General features: G+C 42.1%; 3 protein-coding genes across 11 annotated transcripts in view; 2 read left to right on the top strand and 1 right to left on the bottom strand.

Moving 5' to 3' along the window:
- Positions 1-24,214, bottom strand: part of LOC307022900 (class I histocompatibility antigen, F10 alpha chain-like) — a 151,959-nt gene that overhangs the window by 109,819 nt on the left and 17,926 nt on the right. Inside the window, exon 1 of one of the 7 annotated variants that reach the window (XM_079655811.1) lies at positions 1,034-1,191. The exons of the other annotated variants lie outside the window; for them this stretch is intronic. Within the exon in view, the coding sequence (XP_079511937.1) occupies positions 1,034-1,100 (67 nt within the window). The 5' untranslated portion in view covers positions 1,101-1,191. Of the gene's footprint in view, positions 1-1,033; positions 1,192-24,214 lie in introns of those variants that run through there. 7 annotated transcript variants of the gene reach the window in all.
- On the top strand, positions 4,961-12,979 carry LOC307022014 (uncharacterized protein; the record flags this gene model as incomplete). The annotated part of the gene is made up of 8 exons (XM_079654586.1): positions 4,961-5,021; positions 5,548-5,616; positions 5,702-5,792; positions 6,895-6,963; positions 7,050-7,118; positions 8,007-8,075; positions 10,597-10,704; positions 12,959-12,979. Exons 3-8 carry the CDS (start codon positions 5,784-5,786, stop codon positions 12,977-12,979), a joined length of 345 nt encoding a protein of 114 aa, XP_079510712.1. The 5' UTR covers positions 4,961-5,021; positions 5,548-5,616; positions 5,702-5,783.
- Positions 12,850-23,831, top strand: LOC307022912 (uncharacterized protein). Of its 3 annotated transcripts, none has more exons than XR_013803516.1 (3): positions 12,850-13,439; positions 17,361-22,878; positions 22,960-23,831. XR_013803516.1 is itself a non-coding variant. In XM_079655840.1 (2 exons), exons 1-2 carry the CDS (start codon positions 13,259-13,261, stop codon positions 17,849-17,851), a joined length of 672 nt encoding a protein of 223 aa, XP_079511966.1. In that variant the 5' UTR covers positions 12,850-13,258; the 3' UTR covers positions 17,852-23,831. The 3 variants fall into 3 exon arrangements, 1 of the variants encoding a protein (XP_079511966.1); XR_013803517.1 differs by having other exon boundaries at positions 22,933-23,831; XM_079655840.1 differs by having other exon boundaries at positions 17,361-23,831.

Raw genomic sequence — 24,214 nt, 5'->3', positions numbered from 1 at the left:
GCTGTATGTCCTTTTGTTGTTCTGTTGTTTATGTTTTTATGTCTTCATGTGGAACCTACTGCTGCAGGTCTCCCTTGAAAAAGAGATCATTGATCTCAATGGGATTTTACCTGGATAAATAAAGGTTTTGAATTGAATTAAATTGAATTGAAAGATGCATTTTGACAGACAAGACGGACAATTGGGAGAAAATATGCTGCATTTTGAATGTCTGATAGTCCACCATTAACACCTTAGTCCCGTCTCGTCAACTAAATATACATTTCGTCATAGTTTTCGTTATCAATAATCTATGTTGAGCTCTAATATAATGTAGATATATAATATGTTGATCTCTTATATGCTTTGAGTCCTTCCCTTCACACAGGGACGCCCACAGAGCCCCATTCTGACGGCCATTTTGGTTGCACTGGTTAGCTGTTAGAGGCTGATGACATCAGAGGGGGAAGTGAATAGTCAAACAAACAATTTTTATGAAAAGATAAGAGTCTCTGGTTCATATAAATGACATTTTTGGGTGATTGGACACTTTAGTTTAAAAATGACAGAAAAGCATAAACATACCTTTTGCATTTTAAATGTCCTATTCCATTTCCGCCTATGAATTATGTGTGTTTAAGTGTTAAAATTACAAAGAAGGTAAAAGGTATTGCTATTGTCGTTGCTTTATTGTATGCTTTACCTCTCTGTGAACATTTAGGCCAAATTTGGTAAAATTCTGACAATTATGTAGTAGAGATACATGAGATAAGGCCAACACTGCCCCCCTTCAGAGGAGCGCACATTTTCAATATTTTCGGATATGGGAGAGATCCAAACATTAACCCAAAAAAATTATTTTGCTGTAAAATATTTGTAACAATCCGTTTCATAAACTAGACGAATTAAAGTAATGAAAAAACATTGTTGTGCTTTGTGGTACCTCGGGTAGGGGTACCTCAACTCAACTTTTAGGGGCCTTAGTTCCTCTACTGTAAAGAGTAAACACATGAAGCATTTCTTATTTTCCAACGTAAAGAATAAAAAGACTCACGTGCAGATGTGCAGTGTGGGCCTACTATTCCCAGGACAAGCAGAAACAGCAACATCTTTAACTTCATCTTGATCTCACGAGGCTTTCTGTGTGAAAGGTTCTTTATCCACAGAAACACAGCCGTCCTTTCAGCAGAGCGGGATGTCAATGAGAGAGAGACACACAGAAGAGAGGTAACACCAGGTCCTCTGAGCCAATGAGAATTCAGTCTGAGCGTCGCGTCACTTGTTGCTGGTAAATCTGGCTCAGTCAGGTTGTGAATCGAAAGTAAAGGCAAGGCACGTTTATTTATAGAGCACATTTCAACACAAGGCAATTCTAAGTGCTTTACAAAAATGAAAAACATTAAGAGCATTAAGAAACATATTATAAATTGACATTTAAAAACAATCATTTAGAAGCAAAGATACATGAATGAAAGTTACAGTGCAGTGTGAGATACACACATCTGAAATGTTTAGCTCTGACTCTCAATCAGTGCTAACTTTCACCTACCTTTCTTTCTACTTTCCTGTATAACTTGTCCTTTAGTTATTTCAAATGTGTCGTGCTAAATGAACCACTCTTTGGAAAATTCTAATCTGACCCCATGGTACCTTTTAGTTTTTGCCGAAACTATTCCTCTTTTTTTAAATGCACATTAAGTTTAATTTGTCTTTTCTAGGACTTTCTAGGAGTGAAAGCTGATCTTGTGCTGCCTGAGTGAGAAGATGCAGACATGCTTTATTCTTCTGTCTCTGTCCTCGTGCTGCTCACACACACTGTAGGATCACACACTGGGTTCTTTATCTGATTCCACTGAACAGTATTTATCTCATCCTACTCTAGAACACAGTTCACTTTAATCTACATCTGACTTGCACCATAGCGTCCCGTGCTCCATTCTCTTGCACTATTTGGTTTCTTTAAGGTGCGGAAATATGATAAATATTATTATTAATCTTCTGGGATGTAACAGTGAGCTACAGATCAGACACTCTGCAGTCTGGGGGGGGGGGGGGGGGGGGGGGGGGGGGGCAGTAGGGTCTCACTGCTCTGTGTGCCATTGACTTCAGAGTGAGTGATGTGAGAGTGTGTTATTTGACACAGACCTGTGAGCTATCAAAGCATCAGCTGCTTGGAGGAGAGGTCCTCTACCAAGTCCATATCCATTGAATGATGTTCTCTATGTGTACGTATGTGAAGGTGTTGTGGTTCAGTGCAGCTCTCTGCACACATCAGGCCTTCTATCAGGACAAACTACATCATACAACACAAGAGTTTCCAGATCTGACCTCAGCGTTTGAAATGAAAGCAATAATGAATGAAGGCAAAGCAGAGAGAGAGTCAGAGAGCGTCTGGACATCGACCTGTGAACGCTGAGCAGTGCTTCTACCAGAGAAATGTAACACCTGTTGATGTTTGAACACCTGACGCTGTGTTTCACTTTGTTTCAGCTGTTTCTACTTCAACCCTCAACAGGAGTGAGAGCTGTTCTCTCTCTCTCCCTGAAAGCAGCAGCTAATGATTGACAGGTGGTTTCTCTGAGCCCTGTGTTACTGTGTGTCTCTTCCCCGACCTGTCTGTCCCCAGGTGAGCCTCTCTCAGGTGATCCCAAACCCTCGCCTTCATCAGAGGCTGAGGAGAGCTGCAGCAGCTTCACCTCCTCTCCCTCCTGCTCTGCATGGTGTGTGTGATCAGTGTGTTGTCTCTGTGGGACACTTGGCACTCGTTGGGACTCGTGTTTTTGAACCGTCCTGTCGTGTTCGGGTCAAATCTGACTGATTTACATCATAACTATTGTGTTTGACATGTGATGGCCTCCAGGCCTCGTGATATCCTCCACAGCAGCATGTGACCAGTAGAGACTTTGTTTACTCACTGCAGGTATTCATGTGACCAGTAGAGACTTTGTTTACTCACTGCAGGTATTCATGTGACCAGTAGAGACTTTGTTTACTCACTGCAGGTATTCATGTGACCAGGAGAGACTTTGTTTACTCACTGCAGGTATTCATGTGACCAGTAGAGACTTTGTTTACTCACTGCAGGTATTCATGTGACCAGGAGAGACTTTGTTTACTCACTGCAGGTATTCATGTGACCAGGAGAGACTTTGTTTACAGCTTGAAGGAGTTCAATAACATTTGGTGATGATGATGTTTGTTGTGTTAATGTTAGAGCAGTTTGAACAGACAGGAAGTGAGGAAGGAGAAAGGAACCTGACAGGAGGGTTCAGTATTAGGAGCTCAGCTCCATGTTACCTTTTTATATTGATTACTTTTTTTATTTAGCCTTTAGTACGTTTGTTTAAATGTTTAGTGAGCCCTCTTTGCTTTTGAGTAATTAAAATATATATTGTGGTTTTTCAGATGAGTTTCCTCTCTTTTATTTAATCTTTTGTTCCCTCCCTTTACCCCCAGACTATCAGGGAGCACCCACACATCTTTACACTCACAGAGCAAAAACTAATTCAATAAATGTAATTGTGGAGGATTGGCATCATCTGGTCATGTTGGATCATGTTGTCGTTTACAGATTAAAAACAGTTGATTGCGTAAGTAATGGAGATGAAGCTGGCGACACCTTGTGGTGAGAAGAGCTTCAATTATTTAGTTATTATTAGATGGATAAGTAAAAGTTTGAGGTACTTGTACTTTACTTGAGTATTTCAATGTTATGCTACTGTGTACTTTTCCTCCACTACATGTATTTATACCTTTAGTTACTTCTCAGATCTGGATGAATGATGTGAAATATAATCAAGTGTTAAATCAGACTTTAGTTCCACCTGGAGTAAATCCACCAGCTACCCTGCAGTATACAAAGTCATTCAAACTAGCTGCACCTTTACCAGCTTTGAGAACACTTTCATGATCAATCATTATAAAACATATCATATCTATTATTCTGAAATGGACCAATCTGCACAATGACTACTTTTACTGTCTTTCACTATATTTTGATGAGAATACTTTTCTACTTTTACTTGAGGAACATTTTGAATGCAGGTCTTTTACTGAAACAGAGTATTCCTACACTCTGGTACTTCTACTTTTACTGAAGTACAAGATCTGAGTACTTCTACTTTTACTCAAGTACAAGACCTGAGTACTTCTACTTTTACTAAAGTACAAGACCTGAGTACTTCTACTTTTACTCAAGAACAAGACCTGAGTACTTCTACTTTTACTAAAGTACAAGACCTGAGTACTTCTACTTTTACTACAAGATCTGAGTACTTCTACTTTTACTCAAGAACAAGATCTGAGTACTTCTACTTTTACTCAAGTACAAGACCTGAGTACTTCTACTTTTACTTCAAGTACAAGATCAGAGTACTTCTACTTTTACTCAAGTACAAGATCAGAGTACTTCTACTTTTACTCAAGTACAAGATCTGAGTACTTCTACTTTTACTCAAGTACAAGATCTGAGTACTTCTACTTTTACTTCAAGTACAAGATCTGAGTACTTCTACTTTTACTCAAGAACAAGATCTGAGTACTTCTACTTTTACTCAAGTACAAGATCTGAGTACTTCTACTTTTACTCAAGTACAAGACCTGAGTACTTCTACTTTTACTTCAAGTACAAGATCAGAGTACTTCTACTTTTACTCAAGTACAAGATCAGAGTACTTCTACTTTTACTCAAGTACAAGATCAGAGTACTTCTACTTTTACTCAAGTACAAGATCTGAGTACTTCTACTTTTACTCAAGTACAAGATCTGAGTACTTCTACTTTTACTTCAAGTACAAGATCTGAGTACTTCTACTTTTACTCAAGAACAAGATCTGAGTACTTCTACTTTTACTCAAGTACCAGATCTGAGTACTTCTACCTTAACTCAAGTACAGGATGTGAGTACTTCTCCCTCCTCTGAGAGTATAAATATCTAACAGCAGTTTTAATGAGAGTTAATGGTTCTCTAACAGGGGGATATGGGGCCTGTGGGACCTTCAGGAGCTGTGGGAGAACACGGTCTGGGGATCATTGGGCCGAAGGTAACGTGAACACAGAATATAATCACTATATTGAAGCATATATATATATAGCTATATATATATATATATATATATGCTTCATGTATGAAATGGTCACATATTTTTTGATTATTTTTCTCAAAGCAAATATCAAGTTTTAACAACAGAGGACAAACTGTATGGAGAAAGTTACATTAAGGAGAATATGTTTAAATGTTTAACTAATAAATACAAGTAAGACATTTGTCCTTTTGATTAATTGAAATGAGATCATAATGTTTTGAATTACATGTTTTTTGATTTGGAGATTTTATACATCTGAATATGTGCACCTGTAGGCAGGGGAGCCGCCAGGGATTAAAGATATCACATTGGTTACTTACATTTTTTCTTAATGTTCTAAAAATGTTTGGGGCCCTGTCAGTCACGGGCTCTTAGAATCGTCCTAACTTTTCACCCCCTTACGGCGCCCCTGCCTGTAGGTCAATATTGATGTTTGCTAATATGCAGACACATCAGCAATGTCTCACTTCCTGTCCTCCTGCAGGGCCACAAAGGGAACAATGGACCCGTTGGACCTCCAGGGATGAAGGGAGAAAGTTCCCCAGGACCTCAGGTGAGAGGAAACACTCATTACACTTTAATTATCCTCATATTTAAAGCAGAAGTTTGAAAGTGAACATGTTTTCTGTGATCGTTAGGGTCGGCCTGGATTACCGGGACTTCCAGGAGAGATGGGACCAGAAGGGAAAGGACTACCTGGAGCTAAGATGAGGCAACACAATGCATGAAGTGAGGGGACGGGTGCAAAGGCTCATGGGAAATGTAGTTCCATTCACCAGAAGTGAGAAAGTTGTTTAAAAAAATGGGGGGTGCGGGTGCTGGTGGAGCCTTGCAGATGGGGGTGCTGTGCAGTCCACGGTGCTCAGGCTGAGTTCAGGCTGAGTTCAGCGGTGTCTCACAGACCCCACGCAGCAACCAGGAAACGACACCAGTAACCCAGCTCACACCGGCTGCTCCTCGAGCCTCAAAGGGCGCAGCAGCGAGCCGCGCAACGTCCCCCCAACACGGCCCCCAGACCCCACGCAGCATTCTCATCTGTTTGTCATTACTGGTGTCATTTCCTGGTTGCTAACCAACGCCATTGTGACACATAATCACTGACGTTCAGCTGTAACGGTGGTGGACTCATCAGAACAGAGTGGGCGAGCTGACCAATCAGAGCATAGTGGGCTCACAGGGGGGGGGGGGGGGGCAGGAGCTCCAACAAGCCGTGTAGGACAGAGAGTGAATACACATACTATACAGAGATGCTGTTTGAGAAACCAATGTGAGTTTAGAACATTGAACAATATAAATCTATTTTAGTAGACCTCAACAATGGAACTATGATCAGTAGAAATGGCCATGACATGGGACCTTTAAAGTTATTACACACAACTGGAAAGAGAAATAAAATAAAATAAAGTGTTAATATGAAGGAGGATTTGCTAAGGCTGATGGGAAATGTAGTGCCATGTAACATACCATGGTTCAAAAAATTGTTTTGTTGCAAGCAATTTGAAAACATTTCTACAAAAGACAAAGCGTAACGTAAACCTGAAGATGATTCACCGATTAGAGACTGCTTCAACATAGTCTTGTGTTTTTAATAATATGTGCATGCCCTTTATCGAATAGTGTTTCAATACGAATAAAGGTATTTTGATTCTTCGAACATGACACCTCTTCATAAATGTGGACATGCTGCAGAATGTAGAGCACGTCATGTGGATCGATTCTACCAAAGACTGTTGATAAAACAAACTCAAATGTGTACAAGAAGATAAAGAGGTAGACTAAAACAGAGACTTGTATAATAGATGATATTGGTGCATCTGTGTCTGTTCTTCAGGGCGACAGAGGTTTGTCGGGGGTACCAGGACCATCAGGCCCTCCTGGGATTGGACTTTACGGACCCAAGGTCAGTGTGTGTTTCAAAACCTCTATTTCATAATGAGTTTATGAAGCCTTGTGTTTTTAAAGTACCGTGATGTGTTGCATCCTCAGGGCTCTACGGGGCAGAGTGGTCCTTCAGGCCTGATGGGGCCTCCAGGAGAGGGCATCCAGGGGCCAAAGGTAGGACATGCATGTGATACAGAACATTTTGAGACTGTTTGAGTTCTAAAAACTGCTTTTACACGAGTCCAGAGTTCACCAAAACGTCCTCATAACGGCAGAGCCCATTGAGGGGCCGCCTGGTCGTCAGGAGGGATAATCCTTCACACTCAAATGTAGGTTTTTGCCCATGGACGGTTTGACATGTCGACCCTCTGATTGGTGGAAAACCATTTGATCTGCGGAGCCACAACCACAAAACATCCTGATCAGAACCCTTGACGAGCCTCGTCATTATTATGGTCCTACGACACGTTATGATTGGCTGAGAATAAGAAAATATCAAGGACAGACCATCTATTTCTATTTATTTATTTATTTGAGAAAGGGGCGGGTCATATCAGATTACTTTCTTCTCCCTGCTCCTTTTCGGGTACGGTGTGTTTATAGAGAGAATTGTTTTACATTAAGTTGTGAATACCATCAACGGAACAAATACAAATGAAATGAAAAGATGCTGGTCTGCACGGATCGGTTCGATACCCATCCTTGATAAACAAAATAATACAGTTATCAATAATAATAATAATTATACTCTCTGATCCATTAAATTGTTCATTGTATAGATGACCACTGCCTCCTTTTATATCTATATCCTTTGCTTTTCCCTCAAACGATGTTTACATTTTGGATTATTTATTTCTAGTCTTTTAATGTCTCTAATGTAATGCCTTGTCTTTTTATGCTGCAACGCAAACATTTCCCAAATTGGGATCAATAAAGTATTTATTATCTAATCTTATCTCAAACCCATCCGTAGTGTCCTCTCCATGGACAGGACTTCAGGATGTCCCCGCATGCCGATGATACCCTTGTGTTGTTTACCAAATGACCTTTTCTTGTTCGTAGGGAGAGCCTGGCTTCAAAGGGCCGGTGGGTCCTCGGGGGCTTCCAGGGGATGGAGCACCAGGGGAGAAGGTACTCACATTTACACAGAACTACACTTTGCCTCTGGAACTGAACTGGAGAAGAGGTTTAGTCTCTCTGCTCCTGAGGCTTTGAAGCATGCTGCAAAGAGAGCTGAGACTCAGAGAGCAGAGACTCAGAGAGCTGAGACTCAGAGAGCAGAGACTCAGAGAGCAGAGACTCAGAGAGCAGAGACTCAGAGAGCAGAGATTCAAAGAGCTGAGACTCAGAGAGCTGAGACTCAGAGAGCAGAGACTCAGAGAGCAGAGACTCAGAGACTCAGAGAGCTGAGACTCAGAGAGCAGAGACTCAGAGAGCAGAGACTCAGAGAGCAGAGACTCAGAGAGCTGAGACTCAGAGAGCAGAGACTCAGAGAGCAGAGACTCAGAGACTCAGAGAGCTGAGACTCAGAGAGCAGAGACTCAGAGAGCAGAGACTCAGAGAGCAGAGACTCAGAGAGCTGAGACTCAGAGAGCAGAGACTCAGAGAGCAGAGATTCAAAGAGCTGAGACTCAGAGAGCTGAGACTCAGAGAGCTGAGACTCAGAGAGCAGAGACTCAGAGAGCTGAGACTCAGAGAGCAGAGACTCAGAGACTCAGAGAGCTGAGACTCAGAGAGCAGAGACTCAGAGAGCAGAGACTCAGAGAGCTGAGACTCAGAGACTCAGAGAGCTGAGACTCAGAGAGCTGAGACTCAGAGAGCAGAGACTCAGAGAGCAGAGACTCAGAGACTCAGAGAGCTGAGACTCAGAGAGCAGAGACTCAGAGAGCTGAGACTCAGAGAGCAGAGACTCAGAGACTCAGAGAGCTGAGACTCAGAGAGCTGAGACTCAGAGAGCAGAGACTCAGAGAGCAGAGACTCAGAGACTCAGAGAGCTGAGACTCAGAGAGCAGAGACTCAGAGAGCAGACACTCAGAGAGCAGAGACTCAGAGAGCAGAGACTCAGAGAGCAGACACTCAGAGAGCAGAGACTCAGAGAGCAGAGACTCAGAGAGCTGAGACTCAGAGAGCAGAGACTCAGAGAGCAGACACTCAGAGAGCAGAGACTCAGAGAGCTGAGACTCAGAGAGCAGACACTCAGAGAGCAGAGACTCAGAGAGCAGAGACTCAGAGAGCTGAGACTCAGAGAGCAGAGACTCAGAGAGCAGAGACTCAGAGAGCAGACACTCAGAGAGCAGAGACTCAGAGAGCTGAGACTCAGAGAGCAGAGACTCAGAGAGCAGAGACTCAGAGAGCTGAGACTCAGAGAGCAGAGACTCAGAGAGCTGAGACTCAGAGACTCAGAGAGCTGAGACTCAGAGAGCTGAGACTCAGAGAGCAGAGACTCAGAGAGCTGAGAATCAGAGACTCAGAGAGCTGAGACTCAGAGAGCTGAGACTCAGAGAGCAGAGACTCAGAGAGCTGAGACTCAGAGACTCAGAGAGCTGAGACTCAGAGAGCTGAGACTCAGAGAGCAGAGACTCAGAGAGCTGAGACTCTGAGAGCAGACACTCAGAGAGCAGAGACTCAGAGAGCTGAGACTCAGAGAGCAGACACTCAGAGAGCTGAGACTCAGAGAGCAGAGACTCAGAGAGCTGAGACTCAGAGAGCAGACACTCAGAGAGCAGAGACTCAGAGAGCTGAGACTCAGAGAGCAGAGACTCAGAGAGCAGACACTCAGAGAGCTGAGACTCAGAGAGCAGACACTCAGAGAGCAGAGACTCAGAGAGCAGACACTCAGAGAGCAGACACTCAGAGAGCTGAGACTCAGAGAGCAGACACTCAGAGAGCAGACACTCAGAGAGCAGAGACTCAGAGAGCAGAGACTCTGCTCTCTGAGTCTCTGCTTCATGTCTCTTCTTCCTGTCTCTTCTTCATGTCTCTTCTTCCTGTCTCTTCTTCATGTCTCTTCTTCCTGTCTCTTCTTCATGTCTCGTCTACATCAACATATGTCCCCTCTTCTTCATGTCTCTTCTACATCAACATGTGTCCCCTCTTCTTCATGTCTCCTCTACATCAGCATGTGTCCCCTCTTCTTCATGTCTCTTCTACATCAACATGTGTCCCCTCTTCTTCATGTCTCCTCTACATCAACATGTGTCCCCTCTTCTTCATGTCTCTTCTACATCAACATGTGTCCCCTCTTCCTCATGTCTCTTCTACATCAACATGTGTCCCCTCTTCCTCATGTCTCTTCAACATCAACATGTGTCCCCTCTTCCTCATGTCTCTTCAACATCAACATGTGTCCCCTTTTCTTCATGTCTCTTCTACATCAACATGTGTCCCCTCTTCCTCATGTCTCTTCAACATCAACATATGTCCCCTCTTCTCCATGTCTCTTCTACATCAACATGTGTCCCCTCTTCTTCATGTCTCATCTACATCAACATGTGTCCCCTCTTCTCCATGTCTCTTCTACATCAACATGTGTCCCCTCTGTGGAAAGAGACTCTCTTATTCTCAATGAGACCTCTCCTGGTTAAATAAAGGTAGGATAAAACAAATACAGTTATTACCAAATGTTCTGTAGTAAAGAGCGTTTTCTCCACAGGGTAACAGAGGCGTTCCTGGAGACCTGGGAAGGAAAGGAGACAGAGGAGACCTGGGAAGGAAAGGAGACAGAGGAGACCTGGGAGAGCCAGGAGACAGCGGACTCACGGTAACACTAGAAATCCTTCATTGGTTATGAAACAGAGAAGGGCTTAAAGAGCAACTTGCAGGGGTTTTTTTTCTACATTTATGCTTAACCTTGCATGAAAATTACAATTAAAAAAGTTAATACAGGATTATATATGTTTTACGAGACATAAGGGCAGGAATTCAGAGGGAAAGGAGCCGTTTTGAGCTCTGCTACTAAAAACTGCTTTTTTTTTTAACATCAAACGCGTCATATTACGTCACATGTGGTAGCAACTTTCTCGGACTCGTTCTCTGCCCAATCAGGACATCGAGTCCACAGTTTCCCTCACAGGAAAAGGAGTGGAGCTAGCTTTTGTTCCTGGGTGCGTTGTGCGAGGTGTATGGAGCTAATTTCCTGCCATAACTCCACAAACAAACTAAACAGGTTTTATAAATGATTCACTAACAAACACAATGTGGTTTGCAAATATAAAGCACCATCTACAAACTAATGCATTTAGTTTTGCAAAGAAAAAACGTGTCTATCAAACAAACACATAACATTTTTCTAATAAATCATATTTCAGAGACAAATTCAGCATAGGTTTTACAAGTACACAACTTTTTTTTACAACTACAAAACTTTACTTTACAAAATAAAAGTAGGTAAATAATAAAGACTAAAAGACCATTTAAAGGAAAAAAGGGGAAAAACATGTTGGTTAACACGAATGAATAGATGAAATGTTGTGACTATAACACGGAATGCCGTGAGACTGGGTTGGCTGTTAAACGATGCACTAGTCATATTATAATTGTAATAGATTATAGCGTAGCCTTTGCATCAGTGTTGGTAAAACCTGTCAGGTCAGTTGATAATTTAGCAGGAGAGGACTCTTTAAAGTAGAGACACTACATACTGATATACACCTGAACATCAGCAGGAGATGACTCTTTAAAGTAGAGACACTACATACTGATATACACCTGAACATCAGCAGGAGATGACTCTTTAAAGTAGAGACAATACATACTGATATACACCTGAACATCAGCAGGAGAGGACTCTTTAAGGTAGAGACACTACATACTGATATACACCTGGACATCAGCAGGAGAGGACTCTTTAAAGTAGAGACACTACATACTGATATACACCTGAACATCAGCAGGAGAGGACTCTTTAAAGTAGAGACAATACATACTGATATACACCTGAACATCAGCAGGAGAGTACTCTTTAAGGTAGAGACACTACATACTGATATACACCTGGACATCAGCAGGAGAGGACTCTTTAAAGTAGAGACACAACATACTGATATACACCTGAACATCAGCAGGAGAGGACTCTTTAAAGTAGAGACACTATATACTGATATACACCTGAACGTCAGCAGGAGAGGACTCTTTAAAGTAGAGACACTACATACTGATATACACCTGGACATCAGCAGGAGAGGACTCTTTAAAGTAGAGACACAACATACTGATATACACCTGAACATCAGCAGGAGAGAACTCTTTAAAGTAGAGACACTACATACTGATATACACCTGAACATCAGCAGGAGAGAACTCTTTAAAGTAGAGACACAACATACTGATATACACCTGGACATCAGCAGGAGAGGACTCTTTAAAGTAGAGAAACTACATACTGATATACACCTGAACATCAGCAGGAGAGGACTCTTTAAAGTAGAGACACTACATACTGATATACACCTGAACATCAGCAGGAGAGGACTCTTTAAAGAAGAGACACAACATACTGATATACACCTGAACATCAGCAAGAGAGGACTCTTTAAAGCAGAGACACTACATACTGATATACACCTGAACATCAGCAGGAGAGAACTCTTTAAAGTAGAGACACTACATACTGATATACACCTGAACATCAGCAGGAGAGAACTCTTTAAAGTAGAGTTTCAGGTTTAGGATCAAAGCAGATATTCAGACTCATCACTTTTTTAATTTAAAGACACTTTGATAGTAAATGAGAAGCTAAGACACAGATCCTCAGAGAGTCAGGAGGACAGAGAAAGGCCTAAATCACTTCACACGTCATCATATTTACACACACGGAAACCTACCAACTAAGTTTGCAGTTAAAAAGCCATTATATCATTGTGGTGTTATTTTTTCTTCCTGCTTTTATTCTGAAATTCTCAACCCGGAAGTGACCTCTCTTGCTAACTGATAGCAACATGGAGTCTCGTCGCGACAGTTTTCTCTCTTTGTTCTCCCGATAAAGAGTGTTGTCTCCCGCAGTTCTGATCCTCCAGAGCCTCGGTGTGTCCGGATGAACTCTCCGAGTTTACTCTGATCTGTTCGGCTTCATCTGGAGCTTCTACCTTACCGAATACAGAAGTTAGCTTAGCATGCTAGCTGGAAACACGTTAGCAACAGTGTGAGAGTTTGATAGAGAAAAAAAAACACAATTAACTGTGTGGGTCGGAGTGTGTGTGCAGGAAAAGCTAGTGTGTGTGACAGAGTGTTTGTGCAAGAAAAGTTGCTGTGAACAGTGTGTGTGTGTGTGCGCGCGCGCGTGTGCGTGTGTGTGTTGTGTGTGTGTGTGTGTAAACATGAGTGTTGTGCTGCTCTCGTTGGTGAAGCAGAGACTCTCTGCAGCTGCTGAAGATATCTGTGTTCTGTTTGAAAGAACAATATCAGAGTACGAGGAGAAACTGTCTCGATCAAAAGAGGAACACGAGAGAGACCGGAAACTACTGGACGCTGTTTTACATTCTCAGATCCGGAGGACAGGTCGGTTCAGTGCACTCTTTAATGGATGTTCACTAGAGTAGATTAAACGTTTCAAAGCTCTATCATCGTGTAGCAGCTACAGTGGAGATATGGAGATGAGAACCTGAAGTCCTCCTCCAACAGAGCAACATGAATATATATAGGACATAGAACCAGGGGCGGACTGGGAGGAAAAAGTTGCCCGGCAATTAATTGACAGACAGGCCCTCTTAAAGAGCCTGTGACACGAGTTTCCCCCATCATCCAAACCCATCAATTTGAGTAAATATTGTCCCCTTGAAAACCGTGACTGAACTGATTTTGGATATTTGTACTTTGATAACCATTAATCTGCCCTTCAATGTTGACCATTTCCTGGATCTTCTCTGGGATTCTTCAAGTCCCGCCAAATTATGTGTGACGTCATTGCGGGCACAGTTTTCCAGCTACACCGTTGAGGATCCCAGCATCTGCATGTAAACGCGCGATGGCGCACTCAGCAGCAAGCTCAGATAGCGATGACAGTTTAATTTTGAACGTGTCTGAGAGCTCATGAGCCTGAAGGATCGGTTTATGTTGTATCTGTTAGAAGTTTAGGAATTAGGTGCGTCAATATGGGCGATCATACGGTCATGTAGCCAGTGGTGGACTGGGACTAAAAATCATCCCGGGACTCTCGACCGGCCCACTTCGGTACCGCAAGTAAATTGTCAACGGGGGGAGTGGGGGATGTGCTAGTGACTTATCCGACCGGCCCACTTCGGTACCGGCCCATAGGGATTCGTCCTGATGGCCAGTCCGGCGCCAATGCACCCAGCCCAGCCCACGTAAACTGTCAACGGGGGGAGCCTCGCTGCGGGGAAACGGTGGACCTAGTGTCCCGATCGGAGTGGGAATAATAATAATAATAATAATAATAATAATAATAATCCGTGCATTTTATCCATTATTATATTATATTATAATTTCCCAACATTGTGGTAAAAAAACACGTTTAATCCACGTTGGTGTATTACTACAACCAGTGGTGTAGTGGGGATTTTTTTACTGGGTGGACGGGGTGGTGGGTGGACGGGAGACACTATGGACGCGCTCGTGAACTGTCAACGGGGGGGGGGGTCTGGGGGACCTCTGTGTCGCCTGTCAGCGCAACTTACATGATGCCGTTTAGACAATATAATAATAAAGGGCGGTGCCGGCTGTCAGCGAACCGATCCGGCCTTTCTGCGCGACTATCACTCAAATGCGGGACATAGTCTCAATGTGTGGGACGCGGGACAAATAATAAAAATGCTGTGTGTGCAGTCCCGCACAGTGCGGGACACCTGGTCACCCTACATACACGGTTCTGCCCCTCACACACACACGCTTCAAATCAAGTTGCATAAATGCTTGAGCTACGTTTTTATTATAATTACTGTGAAATCTGCCTATTATGTTTTCGTCATTATTACAACAAACACACACTTGCACCTGATAACAATAGAGGATTCCTAATATTGTTTGGCGAGACCAACATTAATGAGCCATCAGCATTTTAAAGTCTAAATATCCCTGCACATGCAGCAATGACATTTCTGCTGCTGCTATCTTTGCAAAACGAGTTAACAGTCACATGTTATCTGGATGAGTGCTGCAGAATGCCGTTTTTATAAGGGATACATGTGTGTGTAGTCTTTCATATTAAACATGATCGCTGGTAGATAGCCACAGAAGTCGTAACACAGTTTAATCTGGGCGGATCCCAGTTTACCTGAGAGGATCACAGTTTAACACAGCTTAAGTTCTCCAGGCTGCTTTCAAACTGTGATTAAACAACGTACGCTTCCCTTGGAGGCTGTCTGAAGGTGTACACAGGTCTCAGATGGACTTGGTATCACATTAAGAACGATATTCAGTGATAAGTCTGGCAACAATAGCTGGTTTAAATGATTTATTGGAGCTCGAAATCTTTTGAACAGACATCCCCAGTCAACTCGTTTTTCTTTTTGTAGTCCTCGCTGTTCGCGTCCGGATATCGCCATCGTAACCACAACCTCACACACTGGTACTGAATGTGCATCAAAGTGTTCCTATCCAGCCAAATATACCAAAAGATTTATGTAAACGACAGAAGAAGCGATCGAAATGTGTATTTCTGTCGGTAGGCCACGCCTCCACATCTGTGCCCCAGTTGATCGGGGAACCAGTTAATCCGGAACACCGGCCGGCGACGAAAGTATGTTTCTTAACAAAAAACCCAGCATTTTATGTTATTTTGGAGCATTATTCATTTAGTAATCACCTGAGCCCTTGAGCTGCCTAGAGCAAAATAGTTACAGCATATATTTATTGATTCTAATGTTAACAGATCATTGATGCAAAAACATTTGGACCCAATTTCCCTGACTTGACGCATGGAATAAAACATGGGCGTAGGAAGCATCCTCAATGTGGGTGAGACAATTTAACGGGGTGTGGGCAGGTGGTGGACCTCACCTCCTCTAGGGGGGTCCGGGAGCAAGCTCCTCCGGGAAGAATTTTTTTTTAAATGTTGAAGTTAAATGCATCAATCTGCTGCACTTTGAGAGCAGCAAGTGGAGGCAAAAGTGACTGCCCCCAAAACATTAAACCTGCTAGCTAACTAGCCTAAACTCAGTAACAGAATGTGAGCAACACGTTCTTCTCCACAGCCGCGCGACCTCTGAGTCAGACGTCACTTCCCCCTTTTCTATCCTACGAGTGCAGCCACTCCCCCTGAACCCCGTTCCCCTGCCAACCCCCATGGAATATGATATATAGATACATAATTAGTAAGTTGCAAACAGATTAATGTTTATGGATGTCAGTGTTTCCCTTACCATTGTCTTGGAGGGGCGCTGCGCCCCGCCAACGGAGCCCGACGCCCCCCCTGAAATTCAAGGTGTTTAAAAAAATATATTATAATTATTATTTTTAATATATATATAGCACCTAATTGCAACTAATCTATATCTACTGTCACTTTTCACATTGACCATGTGCTCTTTTATTAAATAAACTAAACCCTCTCATTTGAAGTTGTGAGTTTAGTGTTTCTGAGCCTAAGAAACTGATGCATTCATCAATAACAATAATCCACAGCTCCTCTCTCTGCTCCAGAGGATTACAAAATAATAATATCCCAATTGCTGTTTAAAACATTTTTTTTTTTGGTATCCATATCTCTCGCTAGAATCTCCCACCATCCAACCAACAACAACGTCAAGCCTTTGGGCTCTGAAACTACGGGGCGGGCCGAGGACAAATACACATGCGTTAATCGCACGTTAAAATAATTAGTGGCGTTAAAAAATGGCATGAACGCGTTAACTTGACAGCCCTAATTTATATATATATATATATATATATATGTTTTATTTTGGTAGGTTCTGTCTTTCATGCGGGCAACTTTAAATATCCCTACGGTAGATGTAGGTGCCGATATGAAAACACAGATTTTCCAAAACACATGAAGAAACATCTTCAGCAACTGCAGGGTGTTTCTAGAAAGATGTAGTATGAGTACTGTGTCTCTGGTCTTGTGTATAAGACATATCAAATCTCTGGAGAACGTGTCGCCCGTAAACAAGATATCTCCTGACGTAAACAACAACGTGACGTCGGAGCTCCGTAAAAACAAAGCTGCCTCTGTCGTCTGACGCTCTGTTTGATTCTCAGATTTCTGGAGGAATTATAGTTTCTGAGGAACAGAAATATTGTTTTCTGATCACTTTAACATTTTGCGGGGGAAATCTGCATTTTGGTTTGAGGGCGCACGTCGAGAGTAAGAGGGCGCAATTACATTTATTTATATACTTTTTTTATTTTATTTATACCGACAGGAAAACTGATAACGTTGGAGCTCAACAAAAGAGGGGATTCTGAGCTGTAATGAACACAACCACTATTCTCTGTAATGTCTCTGTTTCCTGTTTCCTGCAGACGTCCAACTGGTGGAGGTTAAAGAAGAGTTTCCCCTAGAGCCCCCCCCACACATTAAAGAGGAACAGGAGGAACTCTGGATCAGTCAGGAGGGAGAGAAGCTTCAAGGGCTGGAGGGGGATGATAACAGCAAGTCATCATTCACTCCTGTCCCTGTGAAGAGTGAAGATGATGAAGAGAAACCTCAGTCCTCTCAGCTTCATCAGAGACAAACAGAAGCTGATGGAGAGGACTGTGGAGGACCAGAACCAGCCAAGAACTCAGATCCAGAGACACGTTTAAAACCAGAGACTGAGGACAACCCTGGAGACTCTTCTGAACCTGACACAGAGGACAGTGCCGGTTGGAAGGAGACCAGAGACCCTCCGTCAGGTTCAAACTCTCGAGTCCCCGTCAGTGATTCAAGGCGCAGTTCTGCAAAGAAACGCTGTAAATGCTCTCAGTGCGGGAAAACAGTAACAGACGTGGGGAGAGGGATGAAGCAATGGTGAGGAGTTCAGTGAGATCAGAGAGGAAGGAGGGGTGTGGTTTGGGGGGGGCAGTAAATGAGGATAACTGTCAGTGAGGGAGGGGTTTTGAAGGCGAGGAATTCGAAGGATGGTACTGAGGGGAGGGTGAGTTCTGTAGTCCGGATGTTCTGATTGTAGATGACAGCCAGTCCACCACCACGGCATGAGGGGCGGGGTTTAGTGATGTAATTAAAACCATGGGGGGATGTTTGATTGAGGGAGAAGAAGTCCTTGGGTTGGTGCCGGGGTTTCAGTGAGCAGAAGGAAGTTGATGGATTATGAATATAAGAAGCTTTTTCTCCAACCAGTGAGGTAGAGGCACATCTTTATAAAAAAAATAAGACAATAAAGTAAACTGGTATAAAATACTATATGACAGTAACAAAAAGTTGTTATTAATAAAGAATACAGTTTGAAAGGACAGTGATATGTGAAATAGGCATAAAGAAAAATAAATCTGCTTACAGTTCTGTTTCATGGGTGTTGAGAGATGTATCCATAGATCTCCTAATGTTGCTGTTACGAACTTAGACACTTAGGAGGTAGGACCCAATTGCACGACCCGGGAGACGGAGGTAAAGTATTGGTAAGATACTTTATTTTTCCAAAATACAGCAAGATGAACAAAAAAGGTCACTATCAAATCTCAAGTTGAGATGACAAAAATAGAGAACAAAATGAAAGCGCTCACGTAGTGAGGAACAAACTTTCAAGAGCATATACCTGACCATGACAAGACGAACTGACACTGGGAGACAGGGGAATTTAAACACATGACAGCAAGACACAGGTGAAAACAATCAGGGGCGGGGCTGGTGATGATGAGCACAGGAGACACACAAGAAGTACAGGTGAACACAATCAGACAATTAGACACACCAGGGAAACTAACGACAGGGAGGAAAAACACAGGGGTTGCGTTCCAATAGTCCATTTAGCTTAGGAACCTTCCTAACCAAGTGAAATGACCCGGAAGTACGTCAGTGGCAGCCATGTTAAGTGCCGTTCCAATTCTCCAAATGAAAGGAAAGGAGGTTTCAAACTTCCTTTATAACCTCCTTTAGCTTAGGAACCACTGGACCTCCCTTACCGAAAGGAGAGGAGAAAATGCTGCCCCACAATGCCTTGCAGCCGCAGCATTTGCGTCACACAACAGTCGGCCGTTCACAGAAACAAATGATTATGACGGAAAAATTATATCATGAAAGTTACGGTGCTTATTAGGCATTTTAAAACGTATGTGGTAAGTTGCCAAAGTGCTTTGTTTTGAACGTTCATCAGTATTATAATCAAAAAGAGAAATATGAACGTTAGTTTTTACTGAAAATCAAATAAAGTCAACATTTCACTGAGCTGTGTGGGGTTTGTTCAACTTTTAAAAGATGTTTGAATGGTGACACAGTGATAGGTGTAAAGGACTAACGTTTATAATAAATACATTTGTATTGATTTTAAGATATTTTCATACAATCATACGTATTGGGATCATTTGTATTAATGTGGACCGGAGGGAGAGGGTGACGAGCATAAGTTTCACTTTCCTTTTTTAATTCAATTCCAATTTTGGTCATGAAGAATATGTTTCTCTGTTGTTCATAAAGCATAAAACAACAGCATCAGAGCACGGTGCAGAGTCTCTAGATGATTCCCTCGTTCTTATTAAACATCCATGTTGTAGTCCGCTGTACAGAAAACTGTAGTTTCCATAGTTTCCCCACAGCAGCAGACGCACACAATGACGTCCGCTAGCGCATCATAAACACGTCGGATAGTGAAAGTGCATTCGGATTCTCTAAAGTACCGCAGTCTCTTCTCCTAAGTCCTTTTGAATTCTCCTATCCACTATCCCTTAACCCCGTGACGTTTCACTCAGAGGTCAAGGAATAGGAGGTAGGGTTAGAATTTAGGAGCTGATTTTTGGATTATCGGAACGCAACCAGAGAGAAGGACCAGACAATATACAAGGAGGAAAACATGACAGGGAGAACAGAACAGCAAAAACCCATTACCGGACACACCAAACTAAAACCGTGACATGACATAAGAATTGTGACAGTTGCTCTCAAAGTGCACCAGATTGATGCTTTTAACTTCAACATTTAATAAAACTCTCTTGTATATTTCTCTTTCTAGTTTTGTGTAATCTGAGTTTCCCCAGTGTCGTTTGTCTTTCTGGATTTCTGTAAAGTCCCAGGAAGAGGACGGGGCTTCAGTTAAAGAAATTACAGTTGAATTACTTTAAATGTTATTGTACTTCATATCACATGGTAAATGTCCTGTACTGATACATCTCTTTCTCAGGTCTCGTCGACCCTCAGATCTCTTTAGAAACTAAGAGAAAAATCATTTTGATATTTTTTTAGAAATCTAACTTTTTAATTTTTGAGAAATTTGAATTTTTCTTTGAATTTTGACATTTTTATAAAATATGTTTTTTTTATTTCCCTTGACTCCACAAGGACTGGAATCGAACCAACAACCTTCTTGTTGAAAGACGACATACTAACATGATGTCTTCTCCATCTTATGTCTGTTCCTCACGCTGTGTAATCAATATGCTTTAAATCAATAAGATCCTCATTGATGCCTCACTGATCTCTTCTGATTGGATATCATCACCTTCCCATTCCAATAGCTCTGAAGAGTTACAGCATTAGTGACACTGACTCTAAATAAGACCAACTGCAGAACATCATTCACATCTTTAAGTCCATTCATTTAACCATTAGTTTCTTTACGTGGCGTCTGATCGTCCTCCAGCTCTTACACGTTACACTTCATATTATCTGTGATAAACACCAATAAACACTATTTTATATTCAGTGGTTAATAATCTGCAGAGCAAACTGTTCTTATCAGATGTTCACCCACTGCTCCAATATATATTATTTATTCAATAGAGGTCCTCAAAAACCTCAAACCGTCCAAATCGGCCAAACCATGTTTTAGCTATTGTCTGCTAATGCTAATTAAAGCAGCTTGTGTTCATTGTGTAAATGTCCCAACATATGCAGGTTAACATCCGGCAGTCTCTATGAGCTGGAGACCCTACTCTACATTTCTATCATTACACTTTGGGGTCTCAACATGTCCGGGTTCACACCGATGACAAGTAGAATATTTAAAATAAATAAATAAGGAGGTGTGGTGAAAACAGTGTGAGAATGTGCTCTGGTTCTGACCCTAAAACCCTCTCCTGTCCCCTGCTGTGATGAAGCTTCTCTTCCTCTGGACCTGAACCACACACTGGAGACATGAAGATCTGCACACGTCTTTATTGTTTAAGTTCCAGTTGTTCCCACTAGATGGCGCTCAGGAGCAGTGGTTTCACTCATGGATGGATTTCCCCTCCTGCTGGTCGGACTGTTTAGAGGAAATCACGTGACTGCTGGGAACAGTTCCGAACTCAACCAGCAGGGGAGCTGTTGCTCAGACTCAGACTGTGAACTGCGCAGCAGGAAATAAATAGTGCACTGTCACTCTCAGGGGAAATGAGGGGAGTCCCAGAGAGACAGCGGGGGTTCACCTGAAGAGTCAGGGCACCATTGAAAAAGAGGTCAATGATCTCAATGGGTTTCCACCTGAATAAATAAAGGTTTTGAATTGAATTGAATTGAGAGAGAACAGCATACACATCTACTTGATCAATACAAATACCTGATCAATACAAATACCTGATCAATACAAACACCTGATCAATACATCTACCTGATCAATAGTCGAGGTGCGGAAACAACGCTGCAAACCAAAGGAGACGAGGTGAGGAAGCGACGCTGCAGAGCAAAGGAGACGAAGTGAGGAAGCGAGGTTGCAGAGCAAAGGAGTGTTTATGTTCCTGCTGCCTCAGAGTCTCAGGTTACAGGGAAGCTAACCTCAAAGCCTCGTGGACCTCCTGGAATGAGTCTGTCTGCACGTGTTGCTGTATTTCAGAGACAGTAAATACAACATGAGATATCTGGAGCAGAACAGCCCGGCTGAGTCACGAGACAGAAAGGGAAGGAGAGCAGGGACTTTCCAGCTGCTGGAGAACGGGTTAGGCAGAAACTGCTCGGCACAGAGAAACATGCAATGACCCAAAACAAACACCATCAGTTTATAACCAGGTGAGGAGCGACAGGTTCCTCAGTCAGGGTGCTGAGAGAGAGCTGCCTCTGAGTCACACGGAGAAACACACTTTCTAACAACGTACACGAACACTTTGGTTTGTTCTGAAAGGATTTCATTGCTTCTTTATAAACTTTAAATCAAATACAATTACAAATGTAATAATAACATAATAATACAAATGTAATGATAATAATTGTAATAATAAATATTGGAATAATAATAGTTAGTAAACATGTGGTTATTTAATTTGATCTAAATAGTACTATTGACTTTCTAGGTATGTTGATTTTATAATATTGTAGCTGTAGGTAACTAAAGGTGATCAATATGGAAAGGTAACTAAAGGTGATCAATATGGAAAGGTAACTAAAGGTGATCAATATGGAAAGGTAACTAAAGGTGATCAATATGGAAAGGTAACTAAAGGTGATCAATATGGAAAGGTAACTAAAGGTGATCAATATGGAAAGGTAACTAAAGGTGATCAATATGGAAAGCTAACTAAAGGTGATCAATATGGAAAGGTAACTAAAGGTGATCAATATGGAAAGGTAACTAAAGGTGATGAATATGGAAAGGTAACTAAAGGTGATCAATATGGAAAGGTAACTAAAGGTGATCAATATGGAAAGGTGACTAAAGGGGATCAATATGGAAAGGTAACTAAAGGTGATCAATATGGAAAGGTAACTAAAGGTGATCAATATGGAAAGGTGACTAAAGGTGATCAATATGGAAAGGTAACTAAAGGTGATCAATATGGAAAGGTAATTAAAGGTGATCAATATGGAAAGGTAACTAAAGGTGATCAATATGGAAAGGTAACTAAAGGTGATCAATATGGAAAGGTAACTAAAGGTGATCAATATGGAAAGGTGACTAAAGGTGATCAATATGGAAAGGTGACTAAAGGTGATCAATATGGAAAGGTGACTAAAGGTGATCAATATGGAAAGGTAACTAAAGGTGATCAATATGGAAAGGTAACTAAAGGAAGTATTGACAGGTTTCTAAATGTGATTGAGTTTGTAAGTGAACGTGTCTCTGATGGAAATGACTTTAGATCAATGGAAACCCAAAGGTAATGTTTGAGCCTCACTAAATGTTCCTAACAACACAGAACTGTATTATTCCCAGTCGTCATGGTAACCTCATCAGTTGCCGGGCAGGTTTCACCTCAACAGGTTTCTGAAGCAGGAGCTCTGAGAACAGCTGAGTGCAGCGACACACACTGATAACACACACATTAGAGAGATCAATACATCACTCAGAGTTACTTTGTTACATGTTCCTCCATTAGAGAACATGTTCATTAGTTTCTTTGTAGAAAGCAGTAAACCATTGGATCTCTAGTTTCACATCAAATCCACTTTCCTCTAGTGTCTGAGACGAGTAGAAACCAATACATGTGTTTATGGAAAGACGAGAAGACGGACATTTGGGAGATGGTTTTTATTAGAAAGAGAAACACGGACAGGAAAGGGTTAACAATGCAGAGCCACTTCATGTCACGTTCACCTCTCAACCCCAAACTAAAGAGAACGTCACAGTCCGCTGGCTATGTACACAAAACCTCCCTGCCCCTAAATAATAGCAACATTATCAAAATCACAAACTATTAGGTTTTAAAACCAATTCAAGAGAAATGTTAGAAATAAAGAAACACACTTCTGATTCATTTAGAGAAGCTCAGAAAGGGAAACAAGATCACTCTCTGCTACCTGAGTGTGTGTGTGTGTGTGTGTGTGTGTGTGTGTGTGTGTGTGTGTGTGTGTGTGTGTGTGTGTGTGTGTGTGTGTGTGTGTGTGTGTGTGTGTGTGTGTGTGTGTGTGTGTGTGTGTGTGTGTGTGTGTGTGTGTGTGTGTGTGTGTGTGTGTGTGTGTGTGTGTGTGTGTGTAAATACATAATCAGAGGGAAAGCCACCTTTTGATGTGAAACCCAAATGATCCAAATAACATGATTCCTCTGTTCTCCAATCAATGAGCTATTGCTTGGTTTCCAAACCCTAATCTGATCAGTTATTGATCAGTTATTGATCAATAACTGATCAGTTGATGAATAATAAACAGTTTACGGGGAGAATGTGGAGGCAGGGCCCCCTGATGCAGAAACCTAAAGACACAGAACATGTTGACCTGATTCAGACCTGAACTATGCCTGAGTCAGTTCTTTGATCTGCTTCTGATGTACAGCTGAATGTTTCTAATTGGTGTTTCTGGTGATGTGTTCCTGAAAGCA

This window comes from Notothenia rossii (assembly GCF_949606895.1).
Source record: "Notothenia rossii genome assembly, chromosome: 10".
Classification (NCBI taxonomy): Eukaryota; Metazoa; Chordata; class Actinopteri; order Perciformes; family Nototheniidae; genus Notothenia; species Notothenia rossii.
This window is presented reverse-complemented; position numbering and strand designations above follow the sequence as displayed.

Excerpts from the sequence above, each read along its gene's own strand:
- LOC307022912 (XM_079655840.1), top strand. The coding sequence starts at position 13,259 with ATGAGTGTTGTGCTGCTCTCGTTGGTGAAGCAGAGACTCTCTGCAGCT. Across the intron at positions 13,440-17,360 it reads TTCTCAGATCCGGAGGACAG|ACGTCCAACTGGTGGAGGTT; the intron begins GTCGGTTCAGTG and ends TGTTTCCTGCAG.